General features: G+C 38.7%; 1 protein-coding gene across 43 annotated transcripts in view; it reads left to right on the top strand.

The window, feature by feature from the left end:
* LOC126282273 (protein polybromo-1) overlaps nt 1-19,883 on the top strand; it is a 279,039-nt gene that overhangs the window by 179,451 nt on the left and 79,705 nt on the right. For all 43 annotated transcript variants that reach the window (XR_007551357.1, XR_007551356.1, XM_049981915.1 and 40 more), the window contains exons 22-24: nt 3,426-3,587; nt 9,151-9,311; nt 9,400-9,572. Coding sequence is in view for 41 of the 43 variants with exons in the window: in XM_049981915.1 (XP_049837872.1) it covers nt 3,426-3,587; nt 9,151-9,311; nt 9,400-9,572 (496 nt within the window). In the remaining 2 variants the exon portion in view is untranslated. The remainder of the gene's footprint in view (nt 1-3,425; nt 3,588-9,150; nt 9,312-9,399; nt 9,573-19,883) is intronic.

Below are 19,883 nucleotides of genomic sequence, written 5' to 3'. Positions count from 1 at the left end.
TCGGAACAAAAGGCCAAACTACATGTGGTGTAAAATTGGAGACCAGGCCACTCCTTAGCTGCTCTCTGTGTGGATTCAGGAGACATTGACAACTCGACCACAGTAGAGCAGGCTTTCCACTAGGCCTTTGTATATAGTCAGCATTGGATTGGAATATTTTTAATATACTGTGACAACTCCACCAATAGGGCTTTTGTGGCCACAAACACGCCTATTGATGTGGTGCTTCCAACCAAAACCCTGTTTAGGTACAGAGTTGGTGACAAGCTGTAAGAAAGATTGTTTTGAGCAGGAGAATTGTGTTCCTCCGAGAAGTGACACGTCCATGGCAAGGAGTCCTGTGGAATACTCCTTATTTGTGGATGATTCTGCAGTTACTTGTTCCTCCTTTGACACTGCAACAGCAACTTGACAAATACAGCTTCAGGAAGAGGTTGGAGAAGAAGGTGCAAAGATAGGTTTTATATTTTTGGCAAGGGAATTTTGCAAATTTTGTTTTCCACTCCAATGTTGAGTCTCATTTGGCACAATTTTTCTTAGCTCTTGCATGCTCCACTTCCAAATCTGATTGTACTAGGCATCTGTGCTACATAGTACTGTCATCTAGAGAAGCCTTTATTACTTTGGTGTTGATCAGTACCAGTTATACTTAGAGCAAAGTTGTGATTATTATAAGTTAGTTGATATGGAATTGCTAGGTCTTCACATGCAATCCTCTCTGAGGATGAGGTTGTAGTGCTTTTAGAGGGATGAGAGGGAATGATTTTGGTGCTGACAGTGATTAATTTGTAAACAACTTGAGTGAAATGATGACGGACAGTGTCTACTCTGAAAAGTTTCAGAAAAATCACAAAATGAAAAGTTTTGTACTGTAATGCTGATGTAAATATATTTGAATGAAAGTGCACTTTTTGTTTTAATGTATGTGCTAATTGTTGGTCAGTGGCCTGATTGTTTCCACAAAGACACTCTCACAATTATCTGTGGTGTGCTTGGCACCTGGGCACCAGCGATTATGGAGTGTAAAGGGATTTACCTTATCTACATACAAGAGCCACCATTCTACACCTTAAAGACTAAATGAGCTTCCAGGTCTTATCTTTGATTGAAAATTGTCATTGTTACTACATCTAGGGGACCTAAAGACAAGGGCCCAGGAAGTGCTGAACATAGTGAAGCACGTTAACCATCAGTCTTGCAGAGTGGATGGGGCTGTCTGCTCCAACTTTGTAGGGCTTCTGTAACATCACTGCTAGACTGGGTGCACAGTGTACAGATCATTGAGATGAAGATCATTGATGCTATCCACCACGAGGGTCTCAGGCTGACCACAGGTGCTTGCAGGACCAACCCATAACCAGTCTCTCTCTGTCGAGACCAGGGAAATCTTCTTGACATATCAAGCATATAAGTATCCCACTTTTCCCAATTCACTATCATACCATGCTGTTGCTCATTCAGTTATGGAATGCATTTCCTGAAATTGTCCATGAGCAACAGCGCCGTTTGGGATCCACATGAAAAATGTGTTTGGAGGGTGTGGGGGCAAGAATAAACCCACAGTCCAGGGTTCCAATTGACTGCCACCCCGTTACTGCAGAGGCCCCGAGTAATTTTAGATTTAGTGCGGTATAGGAGAACTTGCACTCCTGCTTCTTTTTGTAATACAATATTTTATGAGATTCTAAATGAGCACCACAACTATCCAGCTGTATTCACCTATGAGTCTAAACATTATGACTCTTTTGTTTCCTCTACTATTTTCACTTGATCATGTCCACAAGATGTGGCTACCTATAGGATTACCGTGTTCAGTGCGGAGTCATACTTGATCTTTACAGCACTGGAGCATATGAGATGCATTGTGACTGCTAAATACCTTGTCGGTTCTGACTCCCTGCATAGCCTCAGCTCTCTACAACAATGTATCCAGCAGATAAAGTAGTCTAGAATATCCAGGCTCCACCAAAGAAAAGCTAATGAAGGAGGTGTCTTTTTTGCTGGATACCATGGTACACAGGTATTAAGGGAAACAAAATGGCAATTGTAGCAGCCAAGGAGGGATGTCACAACAGTCAGGTAGTTCAGTGTGGCAGTCCCCTAAATGCTATCCCCTCAATGTTTAGGTACAGAGTGGGATGAAGCCCTTGTCACTCACCTTCACATGGGACACAGCTCTATGACTTATGGCTCACAGTCAGTATAACAAGAAAAATGCATAACCAGAAAAAGCTAATGTAAACGGGCAAGCTGGGTATCTCAGACCCAGGACACATTTCTTTGCATGTTAACAATCAACTGGTGAACAAAGGAGTGATGAAACAAGTAGTGGCCTCTAGGATGTTAACTGAAAGGTACAATGAATGGCTTACTCAAAATAATGTACTCTTGTGGAGATTTTTAAAACAAAATTCACTTCTGCTTGAGAGACCCAGCATGTCTCTCCTAGGGTTACCAGAAACCTTGTTCATTTTGTTTAAAAAAAATTAGCCTATGCCCAATTAAACATTTATGTATTGCGTAAAAAAATTTGAAGAAAATCAGTAAAGAACATTGTGTTATTTTTGCTAACAACATAACATTTCTGTTTATATATTTATATATCTTGTGTATTAAAATTATGTAGCCTATTTTTGTTTGAATGTTTATCAGAGTATTGTGCAAAACTTTGAAGAAAATTGCTCAAGAATTTGATATTTTCCCATGAGATTGAGGTGTGTGTGTGTGTGTGTGTGTGTGTGTGTGTGTGTGTGTGTGTGTGAGAATGCTTGTTATAGCATTTGAAGTAAACTGGTAAAGAACTTCTTGAGATTTTTGATTTCTTGTCACTTTATATGGTAATGACTTTTTAATGTGGAAAATACCAAGTTTTACAGTAGGTCAGAGTTTATGTTAAACTGTGCGTTCCCATGGCTGTTAACCTGTGTGTTCCCTTGGCTGGTTAAGTCAGTTTAAGGGTCAGAGGAAAGTAAGCTCAACTCAATTCCAGGAGGACTGTGCCCAGCAAAGCACTGCCTTGTTCAACCAGCTTCAGAGTTAATAACAACTTTGTCTTACCTACTCCTTTTAAAGCAGTCTTTACTGTGCTTTTATTACTTATTTTCAATCTTCTTTTGAATTAGTTACTTATTGTTTTCTTAGAACTACTAGAGCTCTGTGTTTTGCTGGTTTATATTTTCCGTTCAGGATTTATTACCAAGCAAAAATCATTTACTTTGCTTATGAAAGCTTTATTCTTCCAGAAAGAGTAATATCATCCCCCCCCCCCCCCCCCAAAGAAATTTTGTGGTCTAAAAATGACTTTTATATTTCAGGTTTTTGTAGTATTCGCTTTTCATGTTGCCACCTGAGATTTGTCTTGTTAGAGTAGGACGTTTTAGCACTTGAGTCATATATTAAAATTTTATATTGATGTTTGTTTGTAGGTGTGGCCTTTTACAGTACCGCCTCACGTAACATTAGTGCAAAGAGATGAAGTTCTGGAGGCAAAGAGGAGCATGTCAGTTTTCCGTGAACGAGTAGAGAAACATAAAGAAGAAATAGCTGAGTTAGAGGAGAGAGAGAAGCTCGTTGAGAAAGAAAAACCTGTAAGTATTTTCTTCTATTTACTTGTTCATTTTTTAGTTTTGCTCTTTCAGTTTTGTTTCATGGCTCATGATAGGTTTCAGTAAATATATGTATAGTGGTAGAATGGTGACGTCCCTTAAGTATTGATCTGTATCAAACTGTGTGGCTATAAAAACAAAACTAGTTACCTATATATTGAATGTTACAGTGATGTGGAAAAAAACAACTTTAGAGAAGGCATAATTCAATTAAGTGAACCTTGATACAATCAGTAGTGACTTCCTGTATTTATTTATTTAGTCTATGAATAATATCACTAAAAATTACTATTTACAACTGTCTCAAATTACAGACTAATATCCAGGCCACAAATGCAATCTGTTGACCCCTTTGTCACCACCAACAACTCTGTTCAGTAGGTAGGAAAGGCTCTTGGAGGACATTTTTGAACCATGTTGTGAATAGTTGCAGCATCGCAGTCACTATTTAGAGAAATTATATATATTTTTGTGCAGATAATTGGCATAACTACCAGTGTTGGTTCTTATTGAGATAAGAACCAACCAGATCATGCATGACAGTTAAAGCCAAAGTGGCTCGATCAATATGCACAACTTCTTAAGTTGTTCATCATAGCATTAATCTGTCATGTGTATCTCCATCAGTCAGTAGTATTAAAACTGTTGCCAGCTGACTTTCTTGCAGTTTCCAGGCTTGTGTGAGGATTTTTCTACACTTCTTTGTACTGCTGCACAAATGCGCTTTCCTGCTGCAGGGATGAAGGTAGCACGTAGATTCAGTTGTGACTGTGCTAGTTATAAGGCACATAATATGTTTGAGGTGTCAACAAGTCTTGAGCAAGTACTATTCAGTCAAGTTGAAGAGCCTCTGCAACAGGATACGGCAGTCCCAGTTGCAGAACTGAAGTACGAAGTGTCAATGCAGAGGATATGCATGATATGCTACTGAGTTTCTGGAGAATGTTATTTCAAGTTTTGATTTTGGCAATTGTTTTTAATAGATCTTGTTTACAGCTGAGTGTTTTGTCAAGAGTGATAGAGATATTTCAACCTTCTGAGCCAAAGTAGCCTTTCTTCAAAGTAAATCATTAGCTCTGTTTTGGCCCACTCATTGAGACTTGTGTCGTAGCAGCACTTGGCTGCAACTTCCATTTTGGGAAATATTCACCAGTAATGAGATTTAACCTTCTGATTACACTGAATGCATTGTATGGGTGGTCCTAAACAAGCAACATAATTCTTTAGACTTTTTAGAAAGAGAACTTGTAATAGTGTATCAAACTGTGAAGAAATCTAGAAACTTTTACTATAGCTTGTATTTCCAGTTTCTCTCATACTCTGTCACTCTGTCTTCCTATCATCACTGGACAGAAGTTGATACAGTGCTTATCACTGTACTGTCTTTGACCTCCTACTCTCTCTTGATGCCTCTCCCTTCATCTTAGTCTACTCTTCGCTTCATAACAGGTGGGTCCCTCCCAGCCTCGGAGTAATCTGCCCCTCCTTCCCAACTTCCCCAAACATATTGTTCTTTCATTCCTGAGAAAGGAACTAACAGTTTCGTAAGTTAGCACGGTTTTTATACTTTTATGTTGTGGAATTTTTGTCCTGAAGGTGAATACTGACCAGCCATGCTGTCTCATTGTAGTTTTATGGTTTTCTCAGGTGAATTTTTCTTTTAATATATTTAACTGCCTCTCCGACATTCACCTCTTGGTTCATTTGTATGTTTTTGTACTTCGAACCTACCATCTTTTTCCATCATTTGTCTATTTCTATTCTTGCCTATTATCCGTTTTTGTCATTTGTCAATCTGAGTTGTGTCCAGTGTTCATTTTTCCTGATTTAGTGATCTTTTTACTTTGTTTGGCTATCTTTGCACTTTGTTTATTTTCATTGTTCCATGATCATAATTTGGTGATATACTCTCTCTCTCTCTCTCTCTCTCTCTCTCTCTCTCTCTGTGTGTGTGTGTGTGTGTGTGTGTGTGTGTGTGTGTGTGTGCGCGCTCGCAATATGTTTTCCTTTGCCTGACAATGTGCTCTCCCTCACCTGGCTTTTACTTGTTGTGCTGTTGTTTATATTGCTGAATAAATTTTTCTACTTTTAGAAGAAGCTGCCGTTCATCACACCAACTAGCAGTTCTGTCTGACACCTTTTATCCCCCTAAAATCACTTGACAATAACATCTTCACATATAACACGGTGTTGTAATCACCAAACAGTTATAAGTTGCTGTTTACTCTGTCTGTCGGTCCACTTATGTATACAGAGAATGTAAAACATATGCTCAGACCTTCGTCTACAGTCTGCAGTGGGGCACTTTGTCAAATGCTTTCCAGAAATCTGAGAATATGGAATCTGCCAGTTGCCCTCCATCCATGATTTGAAGGGTATCATCTAAGAAAAGGGCAAGCAGAGTTTCACATGAGCAATGCTTTCTAAATTTGTGCTTATTTGTGGACAGAAGCTTTTCTGTATTGGCAAAATTTGTTGTATCCAAACGCAGAATGTGTTAAAGAATTCTGCAGCAAACTGATGTTAGCCCATGAGCAGGAGCTCCATTTTTCATAACACAAGTGAGCATTTAGTGTACTTTGTACACATGTAAAGAATAGCTGTCTTTATGTAACCAAGGTAAACATGTATAAGCAGAATTTGTTTTATCATAGTTTAACTGAATGACGATAAAAAAAGTATGTAATAGGAGTTAAAGCACTGTTTAATTAAACAACAATGAAATAAGCTTCCATTATATCACACTGTTGCCATGGACGGGTGTTATTCCACAGTAATGACCCATTCAAAGCATTAAACAGTTCAGTTGCATTAGATCCTAGCTATCTGCTTATTTGATTACTAATTATCTGGTAGACAACTGCCTCATTGAGGTTTTGTGTTGCTAGCTCATAATCTGGATCATTTTCCTGTATGGAATGTAATTTTTTTTTTCTCAGTTAGCTTGCTTTTTGTTACTGCTATTGAGTTGGGCATACGGCGACACAGTTTATCAATGTGGTAGCTAGAGCAATAATCAAGAAGTAGGTATGGGTTTGCAACTGTGAAACAACAATGAAATGCTGCAAAACTACTTCTTCTTCTTCTTCTTCTACTACTACTACTGCTTCTCCTCCTCCTCCTCCTCCCCCCCCCCCCCCCCCCCCTTCCCCACTGGGGCACCCACTTGAAGTTTACGGGGTTTCAGGTGCTGGTCTGTAGTTATGCATGTCTGTTCTTTTACCTTTCTTATACACAGCGCTTACCTTATTGTTTTCTTCCATTTGCTTGATACTTTGTGTTGGGTGATATATTTCTGCACATCTCTTGTCCAAGCCCTATCATAGCAATCATCAAATTTCAGTACATTATACTCCCAACAGCTTGTTTTCCAGGTCCCTGCCTGATGCTAAGACATTTATTATATTTGGATGTGCAAGCCACTCCCAGCATCAGTACTACTGTCTAGTCAAAGATCTTGCAGTTCAGTATCTCATTTGGAAATACTTTACTACCCAATCCCAACCCACAGAGCGAGGTTGTGCAGTGGTTAGCACACCATAGTCTCACTCAGGAGGACCATAGTTCAAATCTGTGTCCAACCATCCTGATTTAGGTTTTCTGTGATTTCTCTAGGCAGATGCCAGCATGGTTCCTTTGAAACGACCCTGCTTGTTTCCTTCCCAACCCTTGATGCATTCTGAATTTGTGCTTGATCTCTAAAAATTTCAATTCCGATGGGCTCTCAATGCCCTCCTTGAAGAATACTACTGACAACTTGAACCTTATTCAAGCTGAGGCCTGAGTTAGCTATGACCTGAAAGCATACCATACTGTCATAATCCCCCCTGTTGACAAATGATTCTCTGCTTGACCTTGAGAAGTATATGGCTGACAGTTTCCATCAGCTCTTGGACACCTTAATGTATAGAACTGTTCTTAATTATGCTATTTGTTCTATTCAGACCAAGCTGCACAAAGTTGTGAAAACCCTAAGCCCCTCATAGGCTCTCACAGCTATCTCCATAGAACTCCACAACCCTCCTGTTGTACACAATACTACCTTCTGCATATTTCCCAGAACACAAAAACCACCATCCTAACTGAAAGCATCTCACTCCTGATAAACCAGCACCTTTAACACATTTGGAGCCTTCCATTCTACATATGACACCTACCATTTTCTGGAATGTCTCTAATCCACGTCCATCCTTGAGTGCTCCTTGTCACTATCGATATGCCTCTCTTCTACACAAACTTAGACACATGGCCTTAAAACACTATCTCTCCAATGCTCACCCTAAAACCTCATTTGATGCCACTCTAGGCAGCAGCATATTTTCCCATAAGTACTCCATATGAAATGTTCCTTGAGCTTGAAAAGAATATTGTTAAGCCACGCTGACGGTAAGGACTGCTTATTTTATAATCCGTAACAAAATTATCTTGGAATCTGTGGTGTTGTGAGTAGACTGATAATGGGCCAAACAAAAAGGAAATGCACAAGTATTCACCCCATTGATTGTGGTGGGTTTCACTTAAAGCTTGTGGTGTCCATGCAGTGGATTTTTAATGTTGCTTATGAAAGCGTATGTTCCATGATGGGTGTCTGGTCATCTTCTAATTGTTACGCTGTCTGACATAGATCATCAGTGTTGACAACAGTGATCTTCGCGACCATATCAAAATAATTTCAGGTCAGTGGTCTTCTTTGAAACAGTTGAACAGTTTTACTGCAATGCTTTCTGCAGATTAAGTTTTTTCATTGATGGCATAAATGTTTCTTACTCTTACTCCTTTTTATACCCCTCTTATCTTGTCAAAAAGAATAATTTTGGAAGTTTTGCTCTGTTTCAACTTGACATACCATTTTATTTTATTTCATGAACAGTAGAAGTTTCTTTCAAAAAATCAAATTTCACAGTATATTTAAATGCAGAAGTCCAATGGCATGCGATAAACACAGAGAAAATCATAAAAGCTCATTATTATTGTGAGAGAGAAAAGTACCAAGAACTGCTGTGCCCATAGGATTTGGATAATGTTGGGTGCCGGTGTCTTTATCTTCTTAAGTCTTGCTGAAATAGGACTTGGCATCAGTCGTAAGAATAATGGGCTGACTGTGGTGTAATGAAAAGGCTTCTCAGAAATGGAAGGCCATAGTCAATTATTAGTTTATTTATTATTGGATAGCAGTCAGTCGTAATAAGTTATTTTCATAGTCCAGGTATACAAGCTAGGTCTTGGGTTGATACAAACTGAAAACAACAGAAATTTAGTTTCTACTTGGCTATGAAAGACACAGACCTTTCAGTTCTTGGGCATGATGCTATGCCAGTGAAAATATTGTGGCACATTGTAGTCTGCTACTTAAGTTACAGATGAATCATTGTAGTCTCTCTTTTTGCATATTCAATTGGGAGTGAAATATAACCTACAATTTAAGAGCAGCCTTTAAACTGTATTTTACAGCTGTGTGGGTATGAATTAGCTCCAGAATTATGTTTGCAGCTTCATTACAACTGTACATTTCCTACTAGAATAGATTTATGTTCTCCTGTTTTAGAATATAGAAGTATTCAACCCCCAGGGGCATGAAGGCCATACATATTATGAACAGTTTAACACACCAGCAGCTTTGCTAAGGACCGGTGATTGTGTGTATGTGCGCTCGGACAATGGGAAACAGTTAATACAACAGATCGATTCGATGTGGATGAACAAACAGTAAGTTCAGTATATTATCATTTCTTCCAGCATGCTTTCTTAGAAACTATTGTATAAATGATTATTCATGTAATTGTATCTCTTTCAGAGGTGCTTGTTTTTTTCGTGGTCCGTTCATGGTTTCACCTGTTGATATTCCACAGACTCCACAGAAACTTTTTTATAAACAAGAAGTGTTTCTGAGCAATGTAGAAGAAACAAATCCTGTTGAATTTGTTGTTGGCAGGTGTGCTGTTTTAGAACATGCAGAATATATATCGTGTAAGTATTTTAGTTGAAATAGACATATTTTGTGGATGAACTTGCTGGTTGTGTTGTTTTTCATATTGCTTGATTTTTGCTGCAACTATCTGTTCAGTTTGGTTGATGCAACAAACAAGTTGTTCCTGTGGTCTATGACAACAGAGTTTACAAAATGAATGATCAGCCAAAGAACAAAGTCCAAAACATAACAAATGTCATTGTAAGCATTCACAAACAGTCCAATAAGTGATTCAAAACAAAAAATGTCAATCACTTTACTATCAGTGACACATATTGAAGGCTTCAGAGAATGGTAAGAGCGGTTGGAATAGCTGGAGCTGTGGTATTTACAACACTGCCTTGGCCCATGAGACATGCCCATAGCAGGGCCTCTATGAGAAAATGCTGCAGCCATGGAATGAAGCCCAATTATTCATGATCTTTCTTTGATCTCGATACTTGGGCTGGATGGGGAATTTGAATCAGTCTTGGATTTTATGCCATCCACATTTAGAAATTGATATTTCCATATTCACCTATGATGTAAGATGATAAAACTTTGTGGGAATTATTTTTTGTTCAGTAAAAATGTGCTTTTACACTTTACAAGAGACTTTTAAAAAATGGTGTCAAATATGTGAAATAACCTTTCAAGTGATAAAAGTTATTTATAGGATCTTGCCCTTGCCTTTCCTTAATTAATGTATGATACATGTACATAATAGGCATCAAAATATTCGCCAGGGACTTGTTTATTATCTAATAAAGACTATCTGAATTTTGTACTATGTTGAGCAATTGATGTGACATTTACCGACACTTTAGCACAACAAACCACACTAAAAATTATGCAAACCTTGCAGCCACCCTGTTGATACACATTTTTGTGAAGCTAAGGTACCATGCTTGACAGTTTTAGTATTTATACTGCAGCTTGTGAAAAACAAAGTACAAGTGTTCCCTACTACAAAGCTCCGTAAACCTCATCATGTTTAGTGTAACTTGTCTGGAAAAGTGCCATCAGCAGATGTACTCAGTACTCGGAACTTACCTGGCTGTTTTAAACTTTGTAACAGAATGTGTATGGAATATTATAAAGTGCATTAAGTATAAACCTGTGCTACAGATCAGTCTGGTCACCACAGTCTTTATTTCACATTAACTGGGTTCTCCAACTCACATCCAAACGGTCACTTTCAAATTGACCTAGACCTCAGGCTACAATACTGATCGGCCTATCTCCACAGCCAAGATTCCAGGGGAGGGTACCATACCACACTTTAAACCTCTAAAACAGACACATCAACACATCATAATGTTGGACGTTTTTGCAGTAAATCTGTGGAGTATGTTTCTGAAGGATTTCTAGATTTCTTATTGATCTTAGAACTATTGTAGGTACAGCTTCCAAATTTTTCTCTTTTCATAGTAGTGAAGAGAGTAAGGCCAAATGTAGAGATCATGTAACTCTTTGGTGCACACACTTGTTAAAACAGTCTAGATAACGAACAGTGTAATTATTTGAATCGGTAACAGGATTTCCAGAAGAATGCTGAAGATTAGATGAGTAGATGACATAACTAATGAGGAGAAGAGGAGTTTGTGGCACAACTTGACAAGAAGAAGGGACCGATTGGTAGGACATGTTCTGAGGCATCAAGGGCTCACAAATTTAGCATTGGAGTGCAGCGTGGAGGGTAAAAATTGTAGAGGGGGACCAAGAGATGAATACACTAAGCAGATTCAGAAGGATGTAGGCTGCAGCAGGTACTGGGAGATGATGAAGCTTGCACAGGATAGAGTAGCATGGAGAGCTGCATCAAACCAGTCTCAGGGCTGAAGACAACAACAAACAGGATTAACCTATATAATAGGTTCCAATATTAATCATTTTCTCACAAAAGTTTAGAGAGTAATTACAAATCCAGAAATCGTATTAAATTCCAATGGACACACCTGCTGGAAAAACGAACTAAATTATGTATCGTGGAGTGGTTGGAATCGGTAGGTAGAGTTGGCCTATTTAGTGTAATTCTAGTTACTGATTCCAATATTTGTTACACCCTACTTTTTGTGAATTTTTATTACTTGTGTGCTAGTCCTGTTAGATTTAATAATAATTATTAAAAATTAACTTTATTTTGCAATATTGTGACTTCATCATGCGCTATACTGTAATGGATTTACAGGTTCTCTGTGCTTCTCTTACTCATATAAATCACGATAATAAGTTATTTCAAGCATATATACTTCTCTTCTTCTGTTCTTAGTTATTTTCGTTACCTTCAGTTCTTTTCAACATAATTTGTGGCTAAGTAATAAACCACATGAACTGTGGTTGTAATTTTACCGTATGCTAAATTCATTTGTTTACGAATATGATCAGCTGCTTTCAAAGATTACCTCTATGTAGCGTCTGCCTTAGTGTGACATCATTGCTCAAAGCCGTCAACTGGAATCGCACACTAGAATTGACCCAGAAAGCTTTATGTATGCTTGCTTTTATGCGGTGTTTGCTGTATGTTCTGGTATTCGTGAAATTGTGTGACGAATTTTTGTTAGATTTAGTGTTTCTGTGATGAGTTCATCTAAGAAACGATATCATGTCTTTCAGGAAGGCATATTCTGCTGTTTTCTGTGTACTATGCAATCGCGGAAAGGTGAAGCATTCACATTCTGTTCCGTGTACTCATGTGATACAAACATGGCTTACGGGGGAAGAACTGAATTAATAAATCGTATTAAATCCATTAAACACATCTCCAATATGAAAATGAAGGATGATAGTAGGAAAATTGATTCATTTTTTACCTCTCCTTGAACTGACCTTGATGTAATAAGAATGTTTGTTCACTTCATTTTTAATTGAATATAATATTCCATTCGCTGCTGCTGATCATGCTGGTGCCCTTTTTAAGATGATGATCTCCGGTTCAGAAATCGCAAAAAGATAAGATTGTGGTCGTATAAAGACTTCACATATTTTTGAAAGAAATGGCTACAGGTTAAAGAAATGAACTCATTGCTTGCATGCAGCGTGAACTATTATCTTCTGCTACAGATGATAGCAATGACAATGATGCTAACCTTTGTCCCTCAGTCACATCCAATGCACCCGTTAATTTTTTGCGATTTGGCATCTGGATTTCTGTTTCTGAAAGTTGGCAGGTATGCATTTATGTCTGTAGAAAGCTTGAACATGTGTGAATTCCACATCTTTATGTAAAACACCTCAATGTGTTGGTGGTAACTGATGGTTTGAAAAGAAGGTAGCTTTGAAGGAAGCAAATGGAAAATATGTCTACCCATTTATTTGGCTGGTTGCTGGTGCCATTGGTGTTTCTTCTAATCTTTAATTTTTGTATAATTGACATCTTCTATTAAAGATCATTCTGAGTAACAGTTAGTCCGCCCCAATAGCTGAGTGGTCAGTGCGACAGTGTCACGCCAAGGGGCCTGGGTTCGATTCCTGGCTGTGTCGGAGATTTTCTCCGCTCAGGGACTGAGTGTTGTGTTGTCCTCGTTATCATTTAATCATCATCATTCGAAGGCAATGGGAAACCACCACTGGATCACTTCCTTAGATGCTCATGTGGTGGACCTATCTGACAAGGCTTCCCCCGTGACAAGACCTGCTGTAAGGCAGAACACAAAGTTGTTTTTTTTATTTTTTTATTTTTTTTTAATAACAACAGTTAAATGTTATTGGAAGCCTTTTGTGCATTGGTGGTGGTGGTAGAAGACATTGTCATTACCAATGTCTTTTGAGTGGGGTGGTGTAGTGGATAAAACGCTGAGCTCTTTTTCTTTCAGAATGGGTGGGATTAAATTCCCATTGTAGCCACCCTCATTTTTGTTTCCTGTGGGTATTCTAAATGAGTTTTGTTGAATATACTAGGTTGGTCGATTAAACAAATGTCGTGCTTCTATCACAGCAAATTAAAAGTTTATCTTTATATAATGTGTGTCATTCAATCTTATGCCTTGATTGTTTTGTCAGTGGAAGAACTCTTAAGGCACTTACAGGACCATCATCAGCATTAATCTCAGGACACGGTTTGGGAACTTTGTGATGGATTCTCTAATTGTATTGCTACATTTATAATAAAAATAGTGCTGCTATAAGATATTAATGTACTGCTTCGTGAATATCAATTCAAAACAATGTGTGTGTGTGTGTGTGTGTGTGTGTGTGTGTGTGTGGGGGGGGGGGGGGGGGGGGGGGGATTAATGTACCACCAATAGTCTGTAATGTGAAATACCAATGTATAGTTGTTTGATAAAATTTCAAGTGCTGAAAGAAGTTGTTACACGTTTCATGCTCAAAATTGTATCAGTTTAGAGTTTTATAGTTAATGGGCACCATACAGTTTCTGATGAAGACACATTGCTTGTCCAAAACATTCCTGTTAATGTGCTATAAAAGGAAATAAAGGAAGAGCTAGTTCTGTTTATCTTGTACCAACGTGCTCTTCCGCCCCCCCCCCCCCCCCCCCCCCCTCCTGCGTAATTATATTATCCAACAGTCACAGCTAGAAATGATTGTAGTATGCTGGGCCTTCCATTTCCCTCACCCCCCTCCAAATTTTCCCTCTTTTGTCATTGCTTCTTCTAGCTCATAATGAATTTCCAGTGATTATATATGTTAATGAAATGTATCTTATTGGCAAGAAATGCTTTAATCTGGCAATACATTAGTTGTTTAACATTTGCACTATGAGTGAAACAAGCAGCAAAAGTAGAAAAATACATAAACTTGCTGAAAAAAGCAAGAGACTCTTTGAAAGCTGTTTGTGTACAATGTGATAGACTTCCATGTATGACTCAAAATGTAAAGCCTATATCACTGCAGCATTAAAACTTTTTGCAGGACATACACTGGGTAAGTATAGGCCACAGGAGATACTGACAGATAGAGGGGAAACATTGTTTGTTAATGTTGTTTTTGTTGTTGTTGTTTTTGTTGTTGTTGTCTTCAATCCTGAGACTGGTTTGATGCAGCTCTCCATGCTACCCTATCCAGTGCAAGCTTCTTCATCTCCCAGTACTTACTGCAACCTACATCCGTCTGAATCTGCTTAGTGTATTCACCTCTTGGTCTCCCTCTGCGGATTTTACCCTCCAAGCTGCCCTCCAATGTTAAATTTATGATCCCTTGATGCCTCAAAACATGTCCTACCAACCGGTCTTCTCCCCAATTCTATTTAATATCTCCTCATTAGTTATGTGATCTACCCATTTAATGTTCAGAATTATTCTGTAGCACCACTTTTCGAAAGCTTCTATTCTCTTCTTGTTTAAACTATTTATCGTCCATGCTTCACTTCCATACATGGCTACACTCCATACAAATACTTTCAGAAACGTCTTCCTTACACTTAAATCTCTACTCAATGTCAACAAATTTCTCTTCTTCAGAAACGCTTTCCTTTCCATTGCCAGTCTACATTCTATATCTTCTCTACTTCGACCATCATCAGTTATTTTGCTCCCCAAATAGCAAAACTCCTTTACTACTAATTCCCTCAGCATCACCCGACATAGTTAGACTACAGTCCATTATCCTCGTTTTGCTTTTGTTGATATTGATCTTACATCCACCTTTCAAGACACTGTCCATTCCGTTCAGTTGCTCTTCCAAGTCCTCTGCTGTCTATGACAGAATTACAATGACATCGGCGAACCTCAAAGTTTTTATTTCTTCTCCATGGATTTTAATATATACTCCGAATTTTTCTTTTGTTTCCTTCACTGCTTGCTCAATATACAGATTGAATAACATCAGGGAGAGGCTACAACCCTGTCTCACTCCCTTCCCAACCACTGCTTCCCTTTCGTGCCTCTCGACTCTTGTAACTGCCATCTGCTTTCTGTACAAATTGTAAATAGCCTTTCGCTCCCTGTGTTTGTCCCTCGCACCTTTAGAATTTGAAAGAGGTTATCCCAGTCAACATTGTCAAAAGCTTTCTCTTAGTCTATAAATGCTAGAGATGTAGGTTTGTCTTTCCTTAATCTTTCTTCTAAGACAAGTCGTAAGGTCAGTGCCTCACGTGTTCCAATATTTCTACGGAATCCAAACTGATGTTCACCGAGGTTGGCTTCTATAAGTTTTTCCATTAGTCTGTAAAGAATTCGTGTTAGTATTTTGCAGCTGTGACTTATTAAACTGATAGTTCGGTAATTTTCACATCTGTCAACACCTGCTTTCTTTGGGATTGGAATTATTATATTCTTCTTGAAGTCTGAGGGTATTTCGCCTGTCTCATACATCTTGCTCACCAGATGGTAGAGTTTTGTCGGGACTGGCTCTCCCGAGACCATCAGTAGTTCCAATGGAATGTTGTCTACTCCGGGGGCCTTGTTTCGACTCAGGTCTTTCAGTGCTCTGTCAGACTCTTCACGCAGTATCATATCTCCCATTTCATCTTCATCTACATTCTCTTCAATTGCCATAATAATGTCCTCAAGTACATCGCTCTTGTATAGACCCTCTATATACTCCTTCCACCTTTCTGCTTTCCCTTCTTTGCTTAGAACTGGGTTTCCATCTGAGCTCTTGATATTCATACAAGTGGTTCTCTTTTCTCCAGAGGTCTCTTTAATTTTCCTGTACATAGTATCTATCTTAACCCTGGTGAGATAAGCCTCTACATCCTTACATTTGTCCTCTAGCCATCAGTGCTTAGCCATTTTGCACTTCCTGTCGATCTCATTTTTGAGATGTTTATATTCCTTTTTGCCCATTTCATTTACTTCATTTTTATATTTTCTCCTTTCATCAATTAAATTCGATATTTTTTCTGTTACCCAAGGATTTCTATTAGCCCTCGTCTTTTTACCTACTCGATCCTCTGCTGCATTCACTACTTCATCCCTCAGAACTACCCATTCTTCTTCTACTGTATTTCTTTCCCCCATTCCTGTCAGTTGTTCTCTAATGCTCTCTCTGAAACTCTGTAGAACCTCTGGTTCCTTCAGTTTATCCAGGTCCCATCTCCTTAAATTCCCACCTTTTTGCAGTTTCTTCAGTTTTAATCTACAGGTCATAACCAACAGATTGTGGTCAGAGTCCACATCTACCCCTGGAAATGTCTTACAATTTAAAACCTGATTCCTAAATCTCTCTCTTACCATTACATAATCTATCTGATACCTTCTAGTATCTCCAGGATTCTTCCATGTATACAACCTTCTTTCATGATTCTTGAACCAAGTGTTAGCTATGATTAAGTTATGCTCTGTGCAAAATTCTACCAGACGGCTTCATCTTTCATTTCTTAGGGCAATCCATATTCACCTACTATGTTTCCTTTTCTCCCTTTTCCTACTCTCGAATTCCAGTCACCAATGACTATTAAATTTTCATTTCCCTTCACTACCTGAATAATTTATTTTATCTCATCATACATTTCATCAATCTCTTCATCATCTGCAGAGCTAGTTGGCATATACACTTGTACTACTGTAGTAGGTGTGGGCTTTGTGTCTATCTTGGCCACAATAATGCTGTTTGTTGTAGCTTACCCGCATTCCTATTTTCCTATTCCTTATTAAACCTACTCCTGCATTACCCCTATTTGATTTTGTATTTATAGCCCTGTAGTCACCTGACCAAAAGTCTTGTTCCTCTTGCCACCGAACTTCACTAATTCCCACTATATCTAACTTTAACCTATCCATTTCCCTTTTTAAATTTTCTAACCTACCTGCTCGATTAAGGGATCTGACATTCCATGCTCCGATCCGTATAACTCCAGTTTTCTTTCTCCTGATAATGACGTCCTCTTGAGTAGCCTCTGCCCGGAGATCCGAATGGGGGACTATTTTACCTCCGGAATATTTTACCCAAGAGGACGCCATCATCATTTAACCATACAGTAAAGCTGCATGCCCTCTGGAAAAATTACGGCCGTAGTTTCCCCCTTGCTTTCAGCCGTTCACAGTACCAGCCGTTTTGGTTAGTGTTACAAGGCCACATCAGTCGATCATCCGGACTGTTGCCCCTGCAACTACTGAAAAGGCTGCTGCCCCTCTTCAGGAACCACATGTTTGTCTGGCCTCTCAACAGATACCCCTCTGTAGTGGTTGCACCTACGGTACGGCCATCTGTATCTCTGAGGCACGCAAACCTCCCCACCAATTGCAAGGTCCATGGTTAAGGGGGGTGTTTGTTAATGGAGTATACAAATTAGTAATGCAGCAGAGTGTGCAGCATTACAGATTCTGCAGAAACTGATCATATTTGAATGAAATTAAGTTAAACCAAGATTAATGTAAAAGTTATGTTATGAAAAACCTTCACAATTCTGAAAACAATAATATTTAATAATGCTTTTTCAAAAAAACTTGGAAGTTAAAAAAAGAAAAAATGCCTCGTACACAGTTGTTCATTAAATATGCACACATGAAAATTGAAGATGGTAAAATAAAGACTGAGTGTCTGAAGTCTATGCTCCAAATGTATTTTGTGGAAGACGGTGCATATTTATTTTTCTCTTGTCATTAGTTGGAATGTAATTCATGCAAAAACAAGGCTCTTTTGTACTAGTAGTTCCTTAGTAATCTTTTAAATGACAGATAATCTCCTGAGTATTAAAGAGAATGTTGGTGGTGGTAGTTTTCAAGGTGGCTTACGGTGTGACACTGTGTTGCTGTAAGGTTAAGCATACTGATTCATTTAGTTACATACATTTCATCCTTATCTCTTATGTATGGTATCATTACCAGTTTAGGCTTCTTAGCATTTCTTCATCACATGCTCTGTTTAAAAAGAGATAGTAAAAAGAGGAAACCATGTAAACATTTCTACACTTTGATTGCTGGAGCTTATGACTACAGTCTTCTATGTAAGAGTACGAAGTTAGTTATTTGTAAATCATAAATATAAAATCAAAATATTTACAATGAAAGTTCGTTGTGAGATATACTCTTCGCAAAGTGAAAACTATTAAAAAATTATGTAACTACTGATGCAGGTAATAAAGCCATACACTAGATCAAGTTAAATGACCTAGAGTGAAATTTTCAATCTGCAGCAGTGTGTGCACTGATGTGAAACTTCCTGGCAGATTAAAACTGTGTGCTGGACCGAGACTCAAACTTGGGACCTTTGCCTTTCGTGCTTTACCCTCTGAGTTACCCAAGCAAAACTCACAACCAGTCCTCACAGCTTTAATTCCTCCAGTACCTCGCCTCCTACCTTGCCTGCGAAAGGCAAATGTCCTGAGTTCGAGTCTTGAGCTGGCTCTGTTTTAATTTGCCAGGAAGTTTCAGGTTCTAGGTGCTACAGTCTGGAACCCCGTGACCGCTACAGTCGCAGGTTCGAATCCTGCCTCGGGCATGGATATGTGTGATGTCCATAGGTTAGTTGGGTTTAAGTAGTTCTAAGTTCTAGGGGACTGATGACCCTTATATTTAAGTCCCGTAGTGCTCATAGCCATTTGAAACATTTGAAGTTTCAGGTTAAAAGATGTCTACCTACAAATGTGTTTCACAATTGACTAATTGGCTACCAATTGTCACTTACCGCAAGTGTACACTGAACAGCCAGTATGAAATAATTGTCAAATCAAGCAGCTACCATATTTACTCGAATCTAAGCCGCACTTTTTTTCCGGTTTTTGTAAGCCTGCAGCTTAGAATCGAGTGTAAAGTAAGCGGCTTTGAAGTTCTGAAAAATGTTGGAAGGTGCCACCACAAGTAACTTTTGCCGTCGAATATATGTAGCGCTACACAGACATGCTTTGCAGGCACAAAGATAAATACTAGCACCAAAACCTCTGCGTCATTAAAAACTAAAAAGGTGGAAGACGAGCTTTTTTCTCTGCCCCGAGTTTCGACCACTGCATTTTCATACATTATCCAATGAAGTAAATACGAATTCCGTATTGTTCATTTTCGAATGTAGCAACATTTCGTTGTGCTACGAAAATCTGACTGGCAGGACTGTTTGGGATGTTTGTCAATATGGCCAACTCTACGTTCTGAATTTCTTCCTACCTTTGAGAGGAGGTGGTTGCTAATAGGAACTTTTATGAATTGTGAATCACATGCAGTATTCTCTTCACCATAAGAATAATACGAATATAAAAATTTTGCCTTGTATTCTTTCGTGTTTTGCTGCTATCTCATTTAAATCCTGTCTGCCTAATAAACTACGAAACTGTTGTTGTTGTTGTTGTTGTGGTCTTCAGTCCTGAGACTGGTTTGATGCAGCTCTCCATGCTACTCTATCCTGTGCAAGCTTCTTCACCTCCCAGTACCTACTGCAACCTACATCCTTCTGAGTCTGCTTAGTGTATTCATCTCTTGGTCTCCCTCTACGATTTT

Source organism: Schistocerca gregaria, chromosome 7, assembly GCF_023897955.1.
Source record: "Schistocerca gregaria isolate iqSchGreg1 chromosome 7, iqSchGreg1.2, whole genome shotgun sequence".
Lineage (NCBI taxonomy): Eukaryota > Metazoa > Arthropoda > Insecta > Orthoptera > Acrididae > Schistocerca > Schistocerca gregaria.
The sequence above is the reverse complement of the archived record's forward strand: the minus strand, read 5'-3'. Positions and strand labels throughout refer to the sequence as shown.